This window comes from Perca flavescens, chromosome 2, assembly GCF_004354835.1.
Source record: "Perca flavescens isolate YP-PL-M2 chromosome 2, PFLA_1.0, whole genome shotgun sequence".
In the NCBI taxonomy this organism is placed as follows: domain Eukaryota; kingdom Metazoa; phylum Chordata; class Actinopteri; order Perciformes; family Percidae; genus Perca; species Perca flavescens.
Window position 1 is genome coordinate 1,752,821 of NC_041332.1, and position 17,713 is coordinate 1,770,533.

At 43.5% G+C, this 17,713-nt stretch overlaps 1 protein-coding gene across 2 annotated transcripts in view; it reads right to left on the reverse strand.

Annotated features, from left to right (window-relative positions):
- Positions 1-6,189: 6,189 nt before the first annotated feature.
- LOC114568192 (phosphofurin acidic cluster sorting protein 1) overlaps positions 6,190-17,713 on the reverse strand; it is a 35,425-nt gene continuing 23,901 nt past the window's right edge. For both annotated transcript variants that reach the window (XM_028597633.1, XM_028597641.1), the window contains 9 exons: positions 16,755-16,909; positions 15,554-15,664; positions 14,244-14,346; positions 13,274-13,316; positions 10,671-10,719; positions 9,209-9,293; positions 8,165-8,337; positions 7,772-7,882; positions 6,190-6,545 (listed from right to left, as the gene is read on the reverse strand). In XM_028597633.1, the coding sequence (XP_028453434.1) occupies positions 6,433-6,545; positions 7,772-7,882; positions 8,165-8,337; positions 9,209-9,293; positions 10,671-10,719; positions 13,274-13,316; positions 14,244-14,346; positions 15,554-15,664; positions 16,755-16,909 (943 nt within the window). In that variant the 3' untranslated portion in view covers positions 6,190-6,432. The remainder of the gene's footprint in view (positions 6,546-7,771; positions 7,883-8,164; positions 8,338-9,208; positions 9,294-10,670; positions 10,720-13,273; positions 13,317-14,243; positions 14,347-15,553; positions 15,665-16,754; positions 16,910-17,713) is intronic.

Here is a 17,713-nt window from a genome sequence, read left to right on the forward strand (position 1 = left end):
GCCTTAATTTGACAGGACAGCTAGGTGAGAAAGGAGAGAGAGAGAGAGAGGGAAGACATGCAGGAAATCATCACAGGTCGGATTCGAACCCTAGACCTTTGCATCGAGGCATAAACCTCTCAGTATATGTGCGCCTGCTCTACCCACTGAACTCTGGAGAGACGGAAACAAGTCGTAGTACTTCAAGACAATACCATAATATTTTAAGCCTTGTGGTGTCTCCCCGTCGACCATGCAACGTTTAGTTTTTCTGGCTCAAAATTTAAAATTAAAAGTTTTTTCACTTTCCCCCAATGTTTTTTTTTTTAAGCTTTCCCGTCTTTTTTTGTCACTTCTCAATGTTTTTGTCACTTTTTCCGATGTCTTTGTCGATTCTTTCTGGGATTTTTTTTTTTTATTCAAATGCTATAAAATTGATTAGATTAGATTCAATTTTATTGTCATTGTGCAGAGTATAAGTACAAAGACAACAAAATGCAGTTTGCGTCCAACCAGAAGTGCAAAAAAGCACCCAAATTCAATGAAAGTAGTGAACTGATCATACATTTTACTTGTGAAGAGCGTTGTACGGAACCATCCACATTATTTGTTTTGACAATTTGGTTGACAGAAACCCAAATTTCTGATATAGACACTTTCTGAAAATGGGTCAAATTTGACACGAAGACAACAGGAGGGTTAAGAAGAAAAGTTGTAATATTTCAAGAAAAACCCTTCCCCCCACCCTCTGCTTCTGCATGCAACAGATTCTCACTCCCACCTGGTAAAATATGGACCCTTGGCCAGGTGCCTTTGTCGTTGTTATTGACGCTAAAGGAGACTTTTAGCGTCGATATAACGCGCTTGGTCGGGACTATTGGTGTCCCTTTTGACACAGTTGAGTTCAGGAGAAGGTCGTGGCTGGGCCTACGTTTCCGTGACACGAGGGAAGAACGGGACGGTTAAAGACACGTGGGACCTGATCCCCGGTCTCCTGGGTGAAAGTCCTCTGTCTGACCCATCCACCCCCCCAACCAACCTCCCTCCAGCCTACTCTCTAAAGCCGTGTAGCTGCCTGCTCTCCGCGGTACGTTCTGCAAACGTTCTTTTTTCGTTGTCTGAGACGCTGACAGCCACTGTCCAGACGTTTGGAGTGAGAACAGGTTGCTGCTGAGACGCTGAAGGAGACCTCTTAACTAACTGGGAGTGAGATTGAGTTGATAAAAAAACCTGCAGGACTTTTGATGTTACGGGTGACTGGAGCAGTTGTGTTGCACCTCAATGAATATCTGCACTGAGTTTGAAATGTAAAGTTCATTTATTAAAAAATAAAATAAGCAACGAAGAGTAGGAGGACCCAGAGTTTGGTGTTGAAGCCATTAAACGTCTCTAAACTCTTCAAAAAAGAGACTCCACTCGCTGAAGGGTTTAAGAAATGATCTGTGCATGTCTGAGTGACCAACGCTGGAATGTAACTAAGTACATTTACTCCAGTACTCTCCTTCAGTCCAAATGTTGAGGTACTTGTACTTTACTTGAGTCTTTTCTTTTCATGTCACTTTCTACTTCTACTCCACTACATTTCAGACAGAAATATTGGACTTTTTACTCCACTACATTCATCTGTTCCAGCTTTAGTTACTAGTTACTTTAGTTACTCCGCTACATTCATCTGTTCCAGCTTTAGTTACTAGTTACTTTAGTTACTCCACTACATTCATCTTTTCCAGCTTTAGTTACTAGTTACTTTAGTTACTCCGCTACATTCATCTGTTCCAGCTTTAGTTACTAGTTACTTTAGTTACTCCACTACATTCATCTGTTCCAGCTTTAGTTACTAGTTACTTTAGTTACTCCACTACATTCATCTGTTCCAGCTTTAGTTACTAGTTACTTTAGTTACTCCACTACATTCATCTGTTCCAGCTTTAGTTACTAGTTACTTTAGTTACTAGTTACTAGATTCCTGCACACTAAACTCATGTAGTTTATAAATCTGATGTTTGATTCTAAAGTAAACTAGCCGACAATATAAGGACTACAAGTCACGCTGAGATGATGAGACCATTAAACACACAACTGGTTGTGTGTGTGTGTGTGTGTGTGTGTGTGTGTGTGTGTGTGTGTGTGTGTGTGTGTGTGTGTGTGTGTGTGTGTGTGTGTGTTTAGACCCTTAAACACACAACTGTTTGGATCCTTTATACTTTCTACAATGTTTTAATACTTTAAATACATGTTCCTGATGATACTTACACACTTTGACTGAAGGAACATTTTCTCTGCAGGACCTTAACTTGTAACAGAGTATTTCTACAGTGCAGTATCAGTACTTTTACTGCAGTAATCTGAATACTTCTTCCAGCGTACGGACTGCACGCTCCAGCTGATAATAATACATAAAACACTTTATATAACATTGATATGACATAATATTGCAACACAACATTACAGGAACGTCTGTAATATCCGACATGTTCCTTCTCCAGGAACCAGCGGCGCACAGCGCTCCAGAGAGCCGGGGGTTCAGATCTGTGAGCACAGCAACGGGACAAAAACAGCCACAGCCACAGGCAGGGGCATCGGACTGGGGGTAAAACCGATACTGATCACCAGGGCCCAAGGGGAGGGAGGGCCCTTGAAAAGTCTGTAATATATTTTTATTTCGCCTGGATATTTTCATTTCCTAATTAAATTTCATAATGCATATCAGATGAAATGTAAAGTTAGAGGGTTAGATTTATGTGTTCCTCCGCCCTTTTATAAATAAAGTAGTCAAAAACCTTTTACGTTTCAGAACCTTAGAAAATGGACAGTGGCCGACAGGAACACATACGCCTATGAACTAGATAATAAAGCTGTAAGGTAGGCTTTCAGCTCAGGACAGACAGCTCCACTTCTCACACACACAGACAGGACCGGAGATGAGACGTTTAACTGATAAGTAACGCGATCAGCTTCGTGGGAAATTAGAAAGAAATAGCTCCTATCTTCACCGTTGTTATCTGCTTCTGACAGGGCACTGGTGGACATTAATGCACTGGCATCATTAGGTTTGGCTTTTTTAATTACAAATCTGTCCATTTTAGTCTCACTCTGGTTACCTAACGCACACGCACGCACTGTATAGTCGGGGGATGAAGGGGGGGCCACTAAAGAGGCGTTTTCATCTGAGAGACGCTGTGATTGGTGGGTAGGATACGGAGCAGGGGACTGACAGCGACGTTTCATTTTAAATGAATGGAGCCTGCTGGCAGTCTGGCTCACCAGTGGGTGCTCGAGCTCCGGAGCACCCACTGTATCACAGCTTCATCAAAATAACACCCAGAACACCAGAGTCCCTCGCAGGGGTTTCTGATGGTGAGCTACCTGAAGGATAAATCTGTTTCTACATCTGGACATCTGAGTCTGAGTCTCTGAGTCTCTGTGTCTCTGTGTCTCTGTCTCTCTGTGTCTCTGTGTCTCTGTGTCTCTCTGTCTCTCTGTCTCTCTGCCTCTGTGTCTCTGTTTGTGTATATGCCCTGCCCGCAAAATTACGAATCCCACTATGGCCACGCCAAGACCCGCCCTACGAAGCAGCTCGATTGGTTGGGGTCAGGCATTTCACCTCGAGTGCATGGACGCCTGGCCAATAGTAGTGTGTGAATGCTATTGCAGGGCGGGTCTTGGCGTGGCCATAGTGGGATTCGTAATATCGCGCCCAGCCCATACGTGCCGTGGCACCGCTAACAACAGTATGGCAGAGATAAGAGACGGCGACGCAAATGCAAACCCCTTACCATGGCGAAACGAACGGGCAGTGACACATCCACCCACCAAGCCAAAGTAAAAAAGAAATGTGGTTCTTTTAAGATGGAATGGCTGTCGGAGTATGTGGAAACGGGAGAACAAGTGGTGACACTGGGGGAGATTTTTTCTTTTTCGAGTGAGACAGGTCTGCTCTGCAAAACATGCAGCGAAGCCAAAGTAACAAGCGAGTTTTCGGTTGGAAAAATGTGGACTGAATGGAAGTTGGACTACCTCAAGCGTGACATTCAGCAGAAAAACTCATTTGAAAGCTGTTGGAATTGTACGGAGACTCAAGATGGGACAGGGGATTGGTACATTATTGCGGGAGAGCGCAAAAGACCGGGAGAAAAGGAACGAGCTGTTGCACAAAACAAAATCTGACCCCGAGCAAGTTAAAGTTCTCATTGACAATATTTTACTGGCCATCAAAATGAATGCATCAATGCTGTCAGTTCAACAAATCCACGATCACATGGCAAAGTATGTGAGTATACCAGAAAGCTGGCCAAGCAAAAACTATGCCTTTGAATTTGTGAACTCAATCAGTGAGATAGTGCAGAATGAGACTATGTGCAGTGTTAAAAATGCACGTTGGCATACCCTGATAGTAGATGAGAGCACAGACATAACAGTACACAAAATGCTAGTCATATATATTAAATACAGGGAGGAAAATGATGTCAACTATAAAACTGTGTTCATCATCCAGCTGACAGCATGCACTGCTAAGGATATTGTGCAGGCAATAACTCAGTTTTACTCCAAACATGGACTGGACATGCAGAGAATGGTGATGCTGACCTCCGATGGTGCCGCAGTAATGCTAGGAAGACACAACGGAGTTGCGGCTTTGTTAAATACCACACCTAACTGAACAACATTGTGTGGCCCATAGAGAGGACTTGGGCATTGATGATGCCTGGAAAGATGTGCCTTTGATGCGAGATGTGGAAACTCTTCTTAGAACTGTATATTCCACTTTTTCTCGGTCCACTGTGAAGAGGGGCAAAATGGAGGACATAGCAAAGAATCGTGATGAAGATACACTGTCATTCAGGCCTCTGAACGAAGTGCGATGGCTGTCGCAGCACCAAGCTGTCAATGCTGTTCTGAGGAACTACACTGTGCTTGAAGAATTCTGTAAAAGAGAATTCACTGATAACAGAGATCCAGTGGCAAAGTACTGCTACAAAAAGCTACTATCACTGCTCTGGGAGATGTTTTGGGTGAGCTAGCACAACTCTGCCTGACAGTGATGGAAGGGCATACTGGTGAGATTACTCTTTCTATTAGTAAGCTCTGTGATCACATGGATGCTCGTTTTTTTCCAGAGGATGGATTAAAGGAGTGGTCTGCATTTGACATTGAAGCATTGAGCTCAGACATCAGTTTTGACTATGGATCAGCAGACATTGCCACACTGGCAAAAAAGTATGAAGCCATTCTCCACCACCCACAGTCTATGGAGGCCATTAACAGTCAATATGCTGAATTCAAGTACATAATTAAGCAAAAACTTAAACAGGGGTCAATCAGCACATTCTAGATGTGAGGAGCTAAAGGAGATCTCACAGCTTGTGGATATTTGTGCTACATTTCAAGCTTCCAGTGCAGATTGTGAAAGAGGATTTAGTTTAATGAATCATATCAAAACAGCATCCAGAAATCGTCTTGAAGTGGCACGTTTGGACCAGCTGATGCGCATAAAGTCAAAGCAAGAAGCAGACGGAGCCATCAACCTGGACAAAGTGTACAACCACTGGAGAAGTGAGAAAGACAGATGTGAAAAATAAGGTAAAATTTAAGTCAGATTTGTGCATATTCTAGTGACATTTATTACGATTTTTTATGTATGGATGTTAATCATTAAATGCTGTTACTACTAGATAATTTATGGGTAGTAGAAATGCTAATAAAAACAGTGGAATTAGATATTTTACAGACAAAGAGTTACAGGAATTTACACTGTATCACAAGCTACAGCACACATGTCATTGTGCAAAATGTCAATGTTTTAATGTGAACAAAATGTTATGTCTGAAAGGTGTATATGTCTCCTTTCTTCCAGAGCAGGACCCTCACCCAGGCCACAACTGGACCCTCACCCAGGCCACAACTGGACCCTCACCCAGGCCACAACTGGACCCTCACCCAGGCCACAACTGGACCCTCACCCAGGCCACAACTGGACCCTCACCCAGGCCACAACTGGACCCTCACCCAGGCCACAACTGGACCCTCACCCAGGCCAAAGCAGGACTCTTCCCATGGCCAAAGCAGGACTCCGTAGTGTAGTATAACATACTACACATCTCAGGAACAACAAGATTTTTGTCTTTTTCATTTTAAGTGGGCCAGAGCCGGTAGCTCAGCGGTTGAGTGGTAAACCCTCGAAAATATTAAAAGTAAACTAATGGAAATTGCTGCTGTAATTAGATTCTTTTAATAAGCCATGTAACTTGCTATGATCCCAGGTGTTGAACAGGTGTGATACTGGTGTGTGGCCACAGCGTGCACAACTGATGTTGCTCACAGTGATCCTCAGTGTGCTCAGGGAGCTTGTGTGTATGCCCAGACACATGAAAAATTAGAGGGAACATTGGTCATGTGACTCGGAGGTGACATGACTCGGGGGTCACATGACTCGGGGGTCACATGACTCGGGGGTCAGGGTCTGCTGTAGCCGAAGAGCCCCACGGGGAAGTGTTTGACGTGGGTCGGCCACTGAGCGGAGAGCTGGAAGAACTTGACGTCGTTCCACTCGACACCGTCTATAGAGACTGAGAGACACACACAGAGACACACACACACAGAGAGACACACACAGAGACACACACACACAGAGAGAAACACACACACACACACACACACACAGACACACACACACAGACACACACACACACACACACACACACACACAGACACACACACACACACACAGAGACACACACAGGGACACACACACAGGGACACACACACACGCAGAGAGACACACAGGGACACACTTTAAATGGTGGGGGGGTGTCTGTGTGTGTGTGTGTGTGTGTGCGTGTGTCTGTGTGTGTGTGTGTGTGTGTGTGTGTGTGTTTGTGTGTGTGTGTGTGTGTGTGTGTGTGTGTGTGTCTGTGTACCTCTCAGTGTGTGTGTGTGTGTGTGTGTGTGTGTGTATACCTCTCAGTGTGTGTGTGTGTGTGTGTGTGTGTGTGTGTGTGTGTGTGTGTGTACCTCTCAGTGTGTGTATGTGTGTGTGTGTGTGTGTGTGTGTGTGTACCTCTCAGTGTGTGTATATGTGTGTGTGTGTGTATGCGTGTGTGTGTGTGTGTATGTACCTCTCAGTGTGTGGATGTGTGTGTGTGTGTACCTCTCAGTGTGTGTATGTGTGTGTGTGTGTGTGTGTACCCTCAGTGTGTGTGTGTGTGTGTGTGTGTGTGTGTGTGTGTGTGTGTGTGTATATGTACCTCTCAGTGTGTGTGTGTGTGTGTGTGTGTGTGTACCTCTCAGTGTGTGTGTGTGTGTGTGTGTGTGTGTGTACCTCTGTGTGTGTGTATGTGTGTGTGTGTGTGTGTACCTCTCAGTGTGTGTGTGTGTGTGTGTGTGTGTGTGTGTGTGTGTACCTCTCAGTGTGTGTATGTGTGTGTGTGTGTACCTCTCAGTGTGTGTGTGTGTGTGTGTGTGTGTACCTCTCAGTGTGTGTGTGTGTGTGTATGTGTGTGTGTGTGTGTGTGTACCTCTCAGTGTGTGTATGTGTGTGTGTGTGTACCTCTCAGTGTGTGTGTGTGTGTGTGTGTGTGTGTGTGTGTGTGTGTACCTCTCAGTGTGTGTGTGTGTGTGTGTGTGTGTGTACCTCTCAGTGTGTGTGTGTGTGTGTGTGTGTGTGTGTGTGTGTGTGTGTACCTCTCAGTGTGTGTATGTGTGTGTGTGTGTGTATGTGTGTACCTCTCAGTGTGTGTGTGTGTTTGTGTGTGTGTGTGTGTGTGTGTGTGTGTGTGTGTGTGTGTGTGTGTACCTCTCAGTGTGTGCTGGTGTTTGGAGGTGCAGATCAGTCTGTTGATTCCTTCGATCAGCTGACTCCTCGACTCCGCCTCTTTCTCCTTCATCTTCTTACTGAGGAACATGACTGAAACAAACACCTTCATCATCATCACCATCACCATCATCATCATCATCATCATCACCATCACCATCATCACCATCGTCATCACCATCATCATCACCTTCATCATCATCACCATCAGATATATATATATATATATATATATATATATATATATATATATATATATATATATATATATATATATATATATATCTGAACCCTGTTCCTGTGTAATAGTCTGTAATGACTCCTCTAACAGACAGATTATTTTTTTTCCGAATGTTTTTGTCTCTTCTTCCTCACCTTTCTTGTTCTTCTCTTTGGTTACCACGGTGATGCTCAGCTGCTCTCCTCCGCTGATCCTCGACACCTGAAGGCAGCGGCTCTTCAGACTGCTCTTCATCTTCCTCTCTCCTCCTCCTCCTCCTCCCTGGGTCCAGTAGTCCACCTGCAGACCGGCTGCCTCCCCCACTCCGCTGGTTAGGGAGGAAATGAGACGAATCATGTCTTATTAGAGAATAAAAGCCTTTATTTTGAAAATATCAGCCTGAATGATAGCGTTATAACGAAAGGAGACAAAGGAGAGGAGACAAAGGAAGGAGGAGGAAGGGAGGAGAGGGAAAGGAGACAAAGGAAAGGAGGAGGAAAGGAGACAAAGAGAATGGAGGAGAAAAGGAGGAGAGGGAAAGGAGACAAGGGAAGGAGGAGGAAAGGAGGAAAAGGAAAGGAGACAAGGGAAGGAGGAAAAGGAAAGGAGACAAAGGAAAGGAGGGGGAAGGAGGAGGAAGGGAGGAGAAGGAAAGGAGACAAGGAAAGGAGGAGGAAGGGAGGAGAAGGAAAGGAGACAAAGGGAAGGAGGAGGAAGGGAGGAGAAGGAAAGGAGGAGAAAGGGAGGAGAAGGAAAGGAGACAAAGGGAAGGAGAAGGAAGGAAAGGAGGAGGAAGGGAGGGAGGAGAAGGAAAGGAGACAAGGGAAGGAGGAGGAGAGAAATAAGACAATAAAAGCTAAAAGAACAAAACACAATATTAATTAAATATAAATTTATGTAATCCTCCTCCTGTAACTTAATATCAACCATCTCCTGAACGTCTAGAAAGGTGAAAAAAAAAAATTGAAAAAAGAGACAAAAAATTTGGGAAAAGGGACAAATAAATCTGTTCCAAAACAAACAACATAACAGCAAAACAAATCAAAAGCTCAAAGACACAAAAAATGTTTACAAATCAAATTATTCCCCCGACTCTTAAAATCTATTTCTGATGACTTCCGGGGAGTTAGGGTTATATATCGGACAGCTGAAGCCTTTATTTTGAAAGGAAAAGCTGTCCGTCTGTAAACAGGAAGTACCTGGTGGAGGGGGAGGGAGGGGGAGTGGTGAACGGGGCTCCCAATTGGGCGGGAGGAGATCCCAGTGTGATGTCATCCAAGTCGACTGCGGAGCGAAACAGACGAGAAGTTAAAGAAGAAAATACTAAAATAGATTTATTACAGTTTAATAAAGACAAAAAGAAACAATGAAGACTGTGGAGGAGAAAACAGAAAGGTGCCGACACACCAACCCGATAATCGGCCGTCGGACAGTCTGGCGAGATCGGTGACTCGAGTCTGTTCGGTGTGTTGCGTGCCATCGTCAGCCGGAGGAGCCGTCGGCTTTAATTTGGGCCGATTTGACTTGTTGAATCAGCGGGGCGGGCAGTCGGACTCAAAGACCAATCTGATTGGTGGCGTTCTAGCCCTCGACTAGCGAATCAGTGCACTTATGTTACAACACTTACCGGAAATGGCGAGTGGGATGAGCAAGACTAAGGGCTCTCAAAATCTGACGAAAGTCTCTCAAACTGACCTTTGTTGTCGATCAGAAAAACTAAAACAGATTCAGCAGCTTAAAATGTTTTCAGAAACACGTTTCGGTGAAACTATTTTAGTACAATACGAGATCGCCAGATCCACGTGACGCGTTATTTCCGTCGTTTTTTGGTCGACAATACAGATCGGTGCCGCCTGCTGTTACGGAGCAGCCCGGTCTCACGGCAGTTCGGGTAAATGTGACGTTATTGTAATCTATTGATACGTGTTCACGGAGACGTTTTTGTCGTTTTTTACGTGGCGGATAACACGAAAATGTGAAGTAATGTATTTCAATGGGAAGCGTATTTTGTGGCCACATCTCCTTTCCCCGAGAAAAAATAACGTGACATTTACTCGTAAAAAACGAGAAAAACGTCTCCGTGAACACGTATCAATAGATTAAGAATAACGTTGACATTTACACGAACTGCCGTGAGACCGGGTTGTATGGAGACGTATTACGCGCAGAACGTACGCTCATGTTGGCGTCTCTTCGGTGTGTTCTCCGACTGATCGCTCCGACTGATCTCTCCGACTGACCTCTCCGACTGATTGCTCCGACTGACCTCTCCGACTGATCTCTCCGACTGATCTCTCCGACTGATCTCTCCGACTGATCGCTCCGACTGATCTCTCCGACTGATCTCTCCGACTGATCGCTCCGACTGACCGCTCCGACTGATCTCTCCGACTGATCTCTCCGACTGATCGCTCCGACTGACCGCTCCGACTGACCGCTCCGACTGATCTCTCTGACTGATCGCTCCGACTGATCTCTCCGACTGATCGCTCCGACTGATCGCTCCGACTGCCTTTTCTGCCGACGGTCGGGCTGTCTGGTTGGTGTGTCAGAGCCTTTAATGTTTTCTTTGTTCTTTCCCACAAAGATTAGGGGAAGAAAATACTAAAATAGAGTTACTAAAGTTGAATAAAGAGAAAGATAAGAAGATGAATAATGTACCAGAGGTGGAGTAGTGGAGTTTCTGCTCCACGATGCCGACATTCACCATCTGACAACACAAACAAAGATGTAATATATTGTATAGATTGTAGTGGGAATTCGTCCGAAAGACAGGCCCAAAGTAAGGCCCTAACACCAGAGAAATCTGACTCCAATCACTTAATTCCCACGCCTTCTTTAATCAGACTTAATGTTTACCAGAACACAAGGATCCATCTGAGATGAAGAGTTCAGTTAAGCAAAGTTTACAGAGTCTAGCATAAGAGTTATAACACAGCTGTGGGTTCACAAACAGAGACTAAGTTTCCCTGGCAACAGACATTAAGTCAGAGCTGGTCCACCAAGATCTCGTCTGAATTATGAGCCATGATCTGTTCTCTCCCTCAAGCTTTTATCCTATCCTCACAAGAAGCCTCTTCTTGTTTCTAGACAGAAACTGGTATCTAACACACACACACACGAGGTCGGGGTCTCTGTCTGGTGCAACCTCCTCTTCCGTTCTCACAACCTTGAAACAATGCACCTCTAAGCCATAAAATCCTAAACTATTTTTATGACTTAAGGTTCTGTGCATCAGAGGTCACCCGGAGTACTTTTATAACACAGCTGTGGGTTCACAAACAGAGTCTAAGTTTCCCTAGCGACAGACATCAAGTCAAAGCTCGGTCCACCACAGTCTCTGTCCGAGTAAGCTTCGATCTGAGCTGTCCCTGTGTTTTTATTCTCTCCTCACAGGGAGGTGTCTTCCTGCCTCTCGGCAGGAAGACACCTCCCTGTTTATCTGTCTGATACACCTCCCTGTTTATCTGTCTGATACAAAATGCACCTTCTGTTCATCAGAGTTAAAGGCCTCTTTACAGTCGACGTTCCCGACCTGTCGCGCGCCAATGTGACATCAAAATGACGTAGATCTCGCTGGCGCGCCAGGATTTAACCCTTGTGATGTCCTAGGGTCAAATTTGACCTGTTTTCAAAGTTTTTTATATCAGTGGTATGGGTTTCTTACAACCAAGTTGCCCAGAAATAAGTTGGCTGCATGGATATATGTTGTATGCAACCCATGCCACGTTCTTCGCAGGTAAATGAATGATTACTTCCATTTTTGTTGTTGTACTTTTTTTAAAATTGTTTTAAAACATTATCCTGACCAAACTTTGACATAAACCAGTCTGTGATCCACTCAACATACTCTGATCTTAACTATTAGTCAAAATAATTCATAATTTCTGCTTTTTTTCAAACTCAAAAATTAGGTATAATGTCAATTACCATGAATTTAAAAGAAATGTTAAAAAAGTAACAAAAATATTTAAAAAAAATTGAATTGAATTGAAAAAACTTTATTAATCCCGATAGGGAAACTGGTTTGCCATCAACCATACAGCAATCGAACACAATACACAACTAACAGACAAATAAATAAATAATTCTGGATTAGCACCAAAAGCATAAAAAAAAACAATTGACCAACATGTTCATGGTTGACAAGAAGACAAGTGCACGACCAGAGGTCAACGAGCTCGAGGACAACGTGATGCCAGGACTCTCAGAGTGACTGCAAGTCTCTCTGGTAAACTCACTGGGTTAAGATGAGTTATTTATGGTGAATGAAAGGCTCGATCTCACCAAGTAGTTCATCCAATCAGATCAAAGCATTGACGTCAATGCTGCTGCCAGTTCTGTCGTTGTTTACCTTTTTCTTCTTCTTCTTCTAGTCCGTAGAAAGAGCAACGTCACTAGCCTTTCCTCATTAGCTCCACCTCTGTTCAGGAGAAGACTGCAGCTAATGTCGCCACCACCAGGTCGGGAACGGTGAGTCTACAGAACGCTTATGAGATGAAGATGAAGAATAGATCAAGGCTCATGAGGCAGACAGTCTAGAGATACGTGGACCGGCTCCGGCTTTTTGTCTGTTGCTAGGGAAACTTAGTCTCTGCTTTGTGATCCCACAGATCTGTGTATTGTAGTTTTGACGCTTGACTGATTAAACTAATGTATTTGACTTTATCTTATAGTAAGTAAGTAAGTAAAGTTTATTTCTATAGCACATTTAAAAACAGCTCGCGCTGACCAATGTGCAAAACACACTTACAAATCCCTGATTTAGGCTAAAATGACATCAGAAGACAGACACTTAATTACAAACATAGCAGGATAAGACAACTAAAATGCCAGGAAGACCAATGTAAAAAGGTGAGTTTAGAGCCTGGCTTTGAATATCACAATTGAAGGGGCTCTTCTGATGTCAGGGGCCAGTCGGTTCCACCGCTGATGGCCAGCAACAGAAAATAAAAATTGTCTTTTTTGGCTCTTGCTTAGGATCAATGTAACACTAATATAACGAATGCTCGGGAGATATATACTGAAGGTCTTTTATTGGAGTCAGACACACTGTCCCAAAGGGGGGACACAGAGGAGGGAACCCCCAACAATACTTATATATTTATACTGTAGTTAGAGTACTGGACAACAATACTTATATATTTATACTGTAGTTAGAGTACTGGAAAACAATACTAAAGCAGTATTTATATTGTTTTCAGAGTACCGGACACGTTTCTATATATTTCTACTATAGTCAGAGTACCGGACACGTTTCTTACCCCGATGAAAGGAACAAACTTCTGGAAGGAGTCGTCATCAGGGCTGCACAGGACAAGACAACAAGACGACAAGACAACAAAACAACAAGACGACAAGACAACAAGATGACAAGACAACAAGACAACAAGACGACAAGACGACAAGACAACAAGACGACAAGACAACAAGACAACAAGACAACAAGACGACAAGACGACAAGACGACAAAACAACAAGACAACAAGACAACAAGACGACAAGACGACAAGACGACAAAACAACAAGACAACAAGACGACAAGACGACAAGACGACAAGGCAACAAGACAACAAGACGATAAGACGACAAGACGACAAGGCAACAAGACAACAAGACGACAAGCAGTAAAACAGATGTTTAGTCAGAAATATTAAAGGGGAACTATGTTTGTTTCAACCTGGACCCAAAATAAATGTCTTTTTTCTGTGATTTAATTGTTTCTTTCAACGTTTTGGCAAAACAACAACAAAACTAATGAATCACTCAGTTCTCATTGGCTCCCTACATCGGCCGGGAACCATTTCTTCTTTCTTCTGATGTTTTTGCCAACGTCTTTTTTGACATCACTTTTTTGAAGTGTTTTTCCAACGTTTTAGTTGCTTTTTTTTTTCTCGACATTTTTGGGAAAAATTAAGAAAAACAACAACAGATGAATCACTCGTTTCTCACGGTCTCCATAAATTGTCTGGAAAGAAGCATTTTTATCGATTTGTCCAAAGTTTTGTGTCACTTTTTCCGAACTTTTTGTCACTTTTTCCGACGTTGTTTGAACAACCATCTTTGAAACTGGTCCAGTACTGAGCGAGAACTCTGTGAGCCGGGCTGTCATGTGACCCTACTGGACACATGGTCAGGGTTATTTTTGTGCATTTTTTCCAACCTTTTTCGCGCTGTTACACAGGAAGCCTAACGTAACGAGGTAACGAGGTAACGAGGTAATCATTAAAGTACCTCTTGTGTTTGCAGGTCAGCATGGCCTCTGAGATCGGACACAGGTGAGACACAGACGCTCCGCTCAGATACTGAGACACTCGCCCGGCTACGCCCACAACATCTGTAATCAGACACACATCTGTAATCAGACACACATCTGTAATCAGACACACATCTGTAATCAGACACACATCTGTAATCAGACACATCTGTAATCAGACACACATCTGTAATCAGACACACATCTGTAATCAGACACACATCTGTAATCAGACACATCTGTAATCAGACACACATCTGTAATCAGACACACATCTGTAATCAGACACACATCTGTAATCAGACACACATCTGTAATCAGACACACATCTGTAATCAGACACATCTGTAATCAGACACACATCTGTAATCAGACACACATCTGTAATCAGACACACACATCTGTAATCAGACACACACATCTGCAATCAGACACACATCTGTAATCAGACACACATCTGCAATCAGAGACACATCTGCAATCAGACACACATCTGTAATCAGACACACATCTGTAATCAGACACACATCTGCAATCAGACACACATCTGTAATCAGAGACACATCTGTAATCAGAGACACATCTGTAATCAGAGACACATTTGTAATCAGAGACACATTTGTAATCAGACACACATCTGTAATCAGACACATCTGTAATCAGACACATCTGTAATCAGACACACATCTGCAATCAGAGACACATCTGTAATCAGACACACATCTGCAATCAGACACACATCTGCAATTAGACACACATCTGTAATCAGACACACATCTGCAATCAGACACACATCTGTAATCAGACACACATCTGTAATCAGACACATCTGTAATCAGACACATCTGTAATCAGACACATCTGTAATCAGACACATCTGTAATCAGACAGTCCATTTCAGCGTCAAACACTCGCCATCCACACAAAACGTACCGTTAGCCTGCTACTCTCGGCGGTGTGTGCAGCGTGCCTGTTGTGGTGTTTCCAGTCTAGCTAGATCGGTAGTTGTAGTTTTGCTAACGTTACTAGTTGTTCCAACAGCATGTGGAAAAACTACAAAGTGTGCTAGGCCAAAAAGAACGTTAATCTCGCGATAAAAACATGTACTCCGTTAAAATGAGTTTGCGTTGACACCATTAATAACGCGTTTAACTGACAGCACTAGTAATAATACATAATGTAGTAATAATAGTACTAATACATAATGTAATACAGCCTGTTCAGTATGAAGATCATGTGATGTTGCTCAAAGACCTAAATAACAGTCACTAGTTTGGATCGGTCTTACCGAGCGGCGGGGGCTCCACGCGGCCAAACAGCTCCCTCCAGCTGGCGTCCATGAACAGGGCGCTGAATTTACTGTCCAGGGCAGCCAGGTACTTGGCCAGCGGGTGGGCTCCTGGCGGGGACATAAGCACACAAAGCATCATGGGAAGGCTGGCAGCCAGCTGGTTTACAGGTCAGACGATGATGAGGGTGGAAAGGATTTTGTGGTGACAAGTGACGTCACACGTCACATGTTATGTTATTGGGCCTGCTGTGACATGCTGATTTTATTATATGTTGTCCGGTTAATGTATAGTTGTCATAACAAACATCTGAAACAATGCTCACTTTGCATTGATAGTGTCTATTTAATTATGATGGTGTCTTATTGTTATGGCCTAAGCCACACAGGTTACACAGCCAGCAATGGTAATATGGCACACAATGTCACCCCATGCTTTTTAGTACACATATTACATATTATTTTAGTACACATATTAATTTAGTGTGTGTCAGCCACACCCCAAACAATTTCAACATTAAAACAAACACATTACACTGTTTGGTTAATTCATAATCCATCTTTATTTCCTTTAGCTTTATATGGTTTAAATGGAATGCAGTCTTTTCTACATTGTAAGGTTTTTGTTGTATTAATCATTATTTTCTGTCTTTGTTACCATGCTGGTGGTGAGGTCCTTCCTGGTGCAGAAAAGGCGGGGCCAAGGGTGAAGGACTGTTGTATACTATGGCCTGCCAATGGGGCCGTACCATCTGATGCCATGCTGGAGGGGGGATTTAGGTTTAGGTTGGGTTTATTTGTATTAGTTGCAATTATGTCCATTTGGTTTCCCCCTGTGTGTTATTTGGTTTGGCCCAGTTAGTATACATGTTCCCTTTTCTCTCAGTCAGGAGATCAGTTTTGTTGAGTTCACGTCTATTTTTGTTGTTGCTATTTTTCGGTTTAAGTTATATTGAGTTGACCTATTTTAGAGGCCTAGATATTAAGTTCTTGGTTTATATTGTTTTGTGCATTTTTGGGGTAAATTAAAACCCACTTTTTCAACAAACTCCAGTTTTCCTCATTGTCTTACTCCTTGGTCACTGACACTTATACACACCCTTTAAATAAAGTGTAAGCCATACATTTTCATATAATGTGTGTATGTGTGTGTGTGTGTGTGTGTGTGTCTATGTGTGTGTGTCTTTGAGTGCATGCGTACCGATGGGGAGGATGAGGAAGCGGAAGTAGCTCAGCCAATCAGGCGTCTTGCTGGCCAGCTGCTCCACAAAGCAGCCGAGGACGGAGCTCAGGTAGCTCTGGTCTCCGCCCAGCGCTACCTTCACCGGGGGAGGGGTCTGGGAGTTACAGTTACAGCTGGGAACACACACATTACACACACACGTTAAACACTCAGACAGCTGGGAACACACATATTACACACTCAGACATCTGGGAACACACACATTACACACACACGTTAAACACTCAGACATCTGGGAACACACACATTACACACACACGTTAAACACTCAGACAGCTGGGAACACACATATTACACACTCAGACATCTGGGAACACACACATTACACACACACGTTACACACTCAGACATCTGGGAACACACACATTACACACATTACACACTCAGACAATCAAAAAAGTGATAACAACAGCGAAAAAAAAGTGACGGAAAACATGAGTAAATGCAGCAGAAACTTCAAAAATAGAAACAATGAAAGGATAAAACCACCGGTGCGATTCACTTGGGACAACCAATCAAAACACAGAGAGAGTTTGATGATATGAAGATGAAGACCATAAATCATCGCGCTGACCTACAGTAATGGTTGTAGTGGCGGCGCCCTCTAGTGCTCGTAGTAGTTCTGACGGGAGCAGAGCAGGAAGTAGAAGAGGAAGTAGAAGAGCGCCAAATGTCCCGGTAAGGCTATAGGCTGGGGGGGGTGATTACATCATCTGTAGTTTGGGGGGAGTCGATTAAATCATCTGTAGTTTGGGGGGTGATTAAATCATCTGTAGTTTGGGGGGGTGATTACATCATCTGTAGTTTGGGGGTGATTACATCATCTGTAGTTTGGGGGGGGAGGTGATTACATCATCTGTAGTTTGGGGGGTGATTACATCATCTGTAGTTTGGGGGGGTGATTACATCATCTGTAG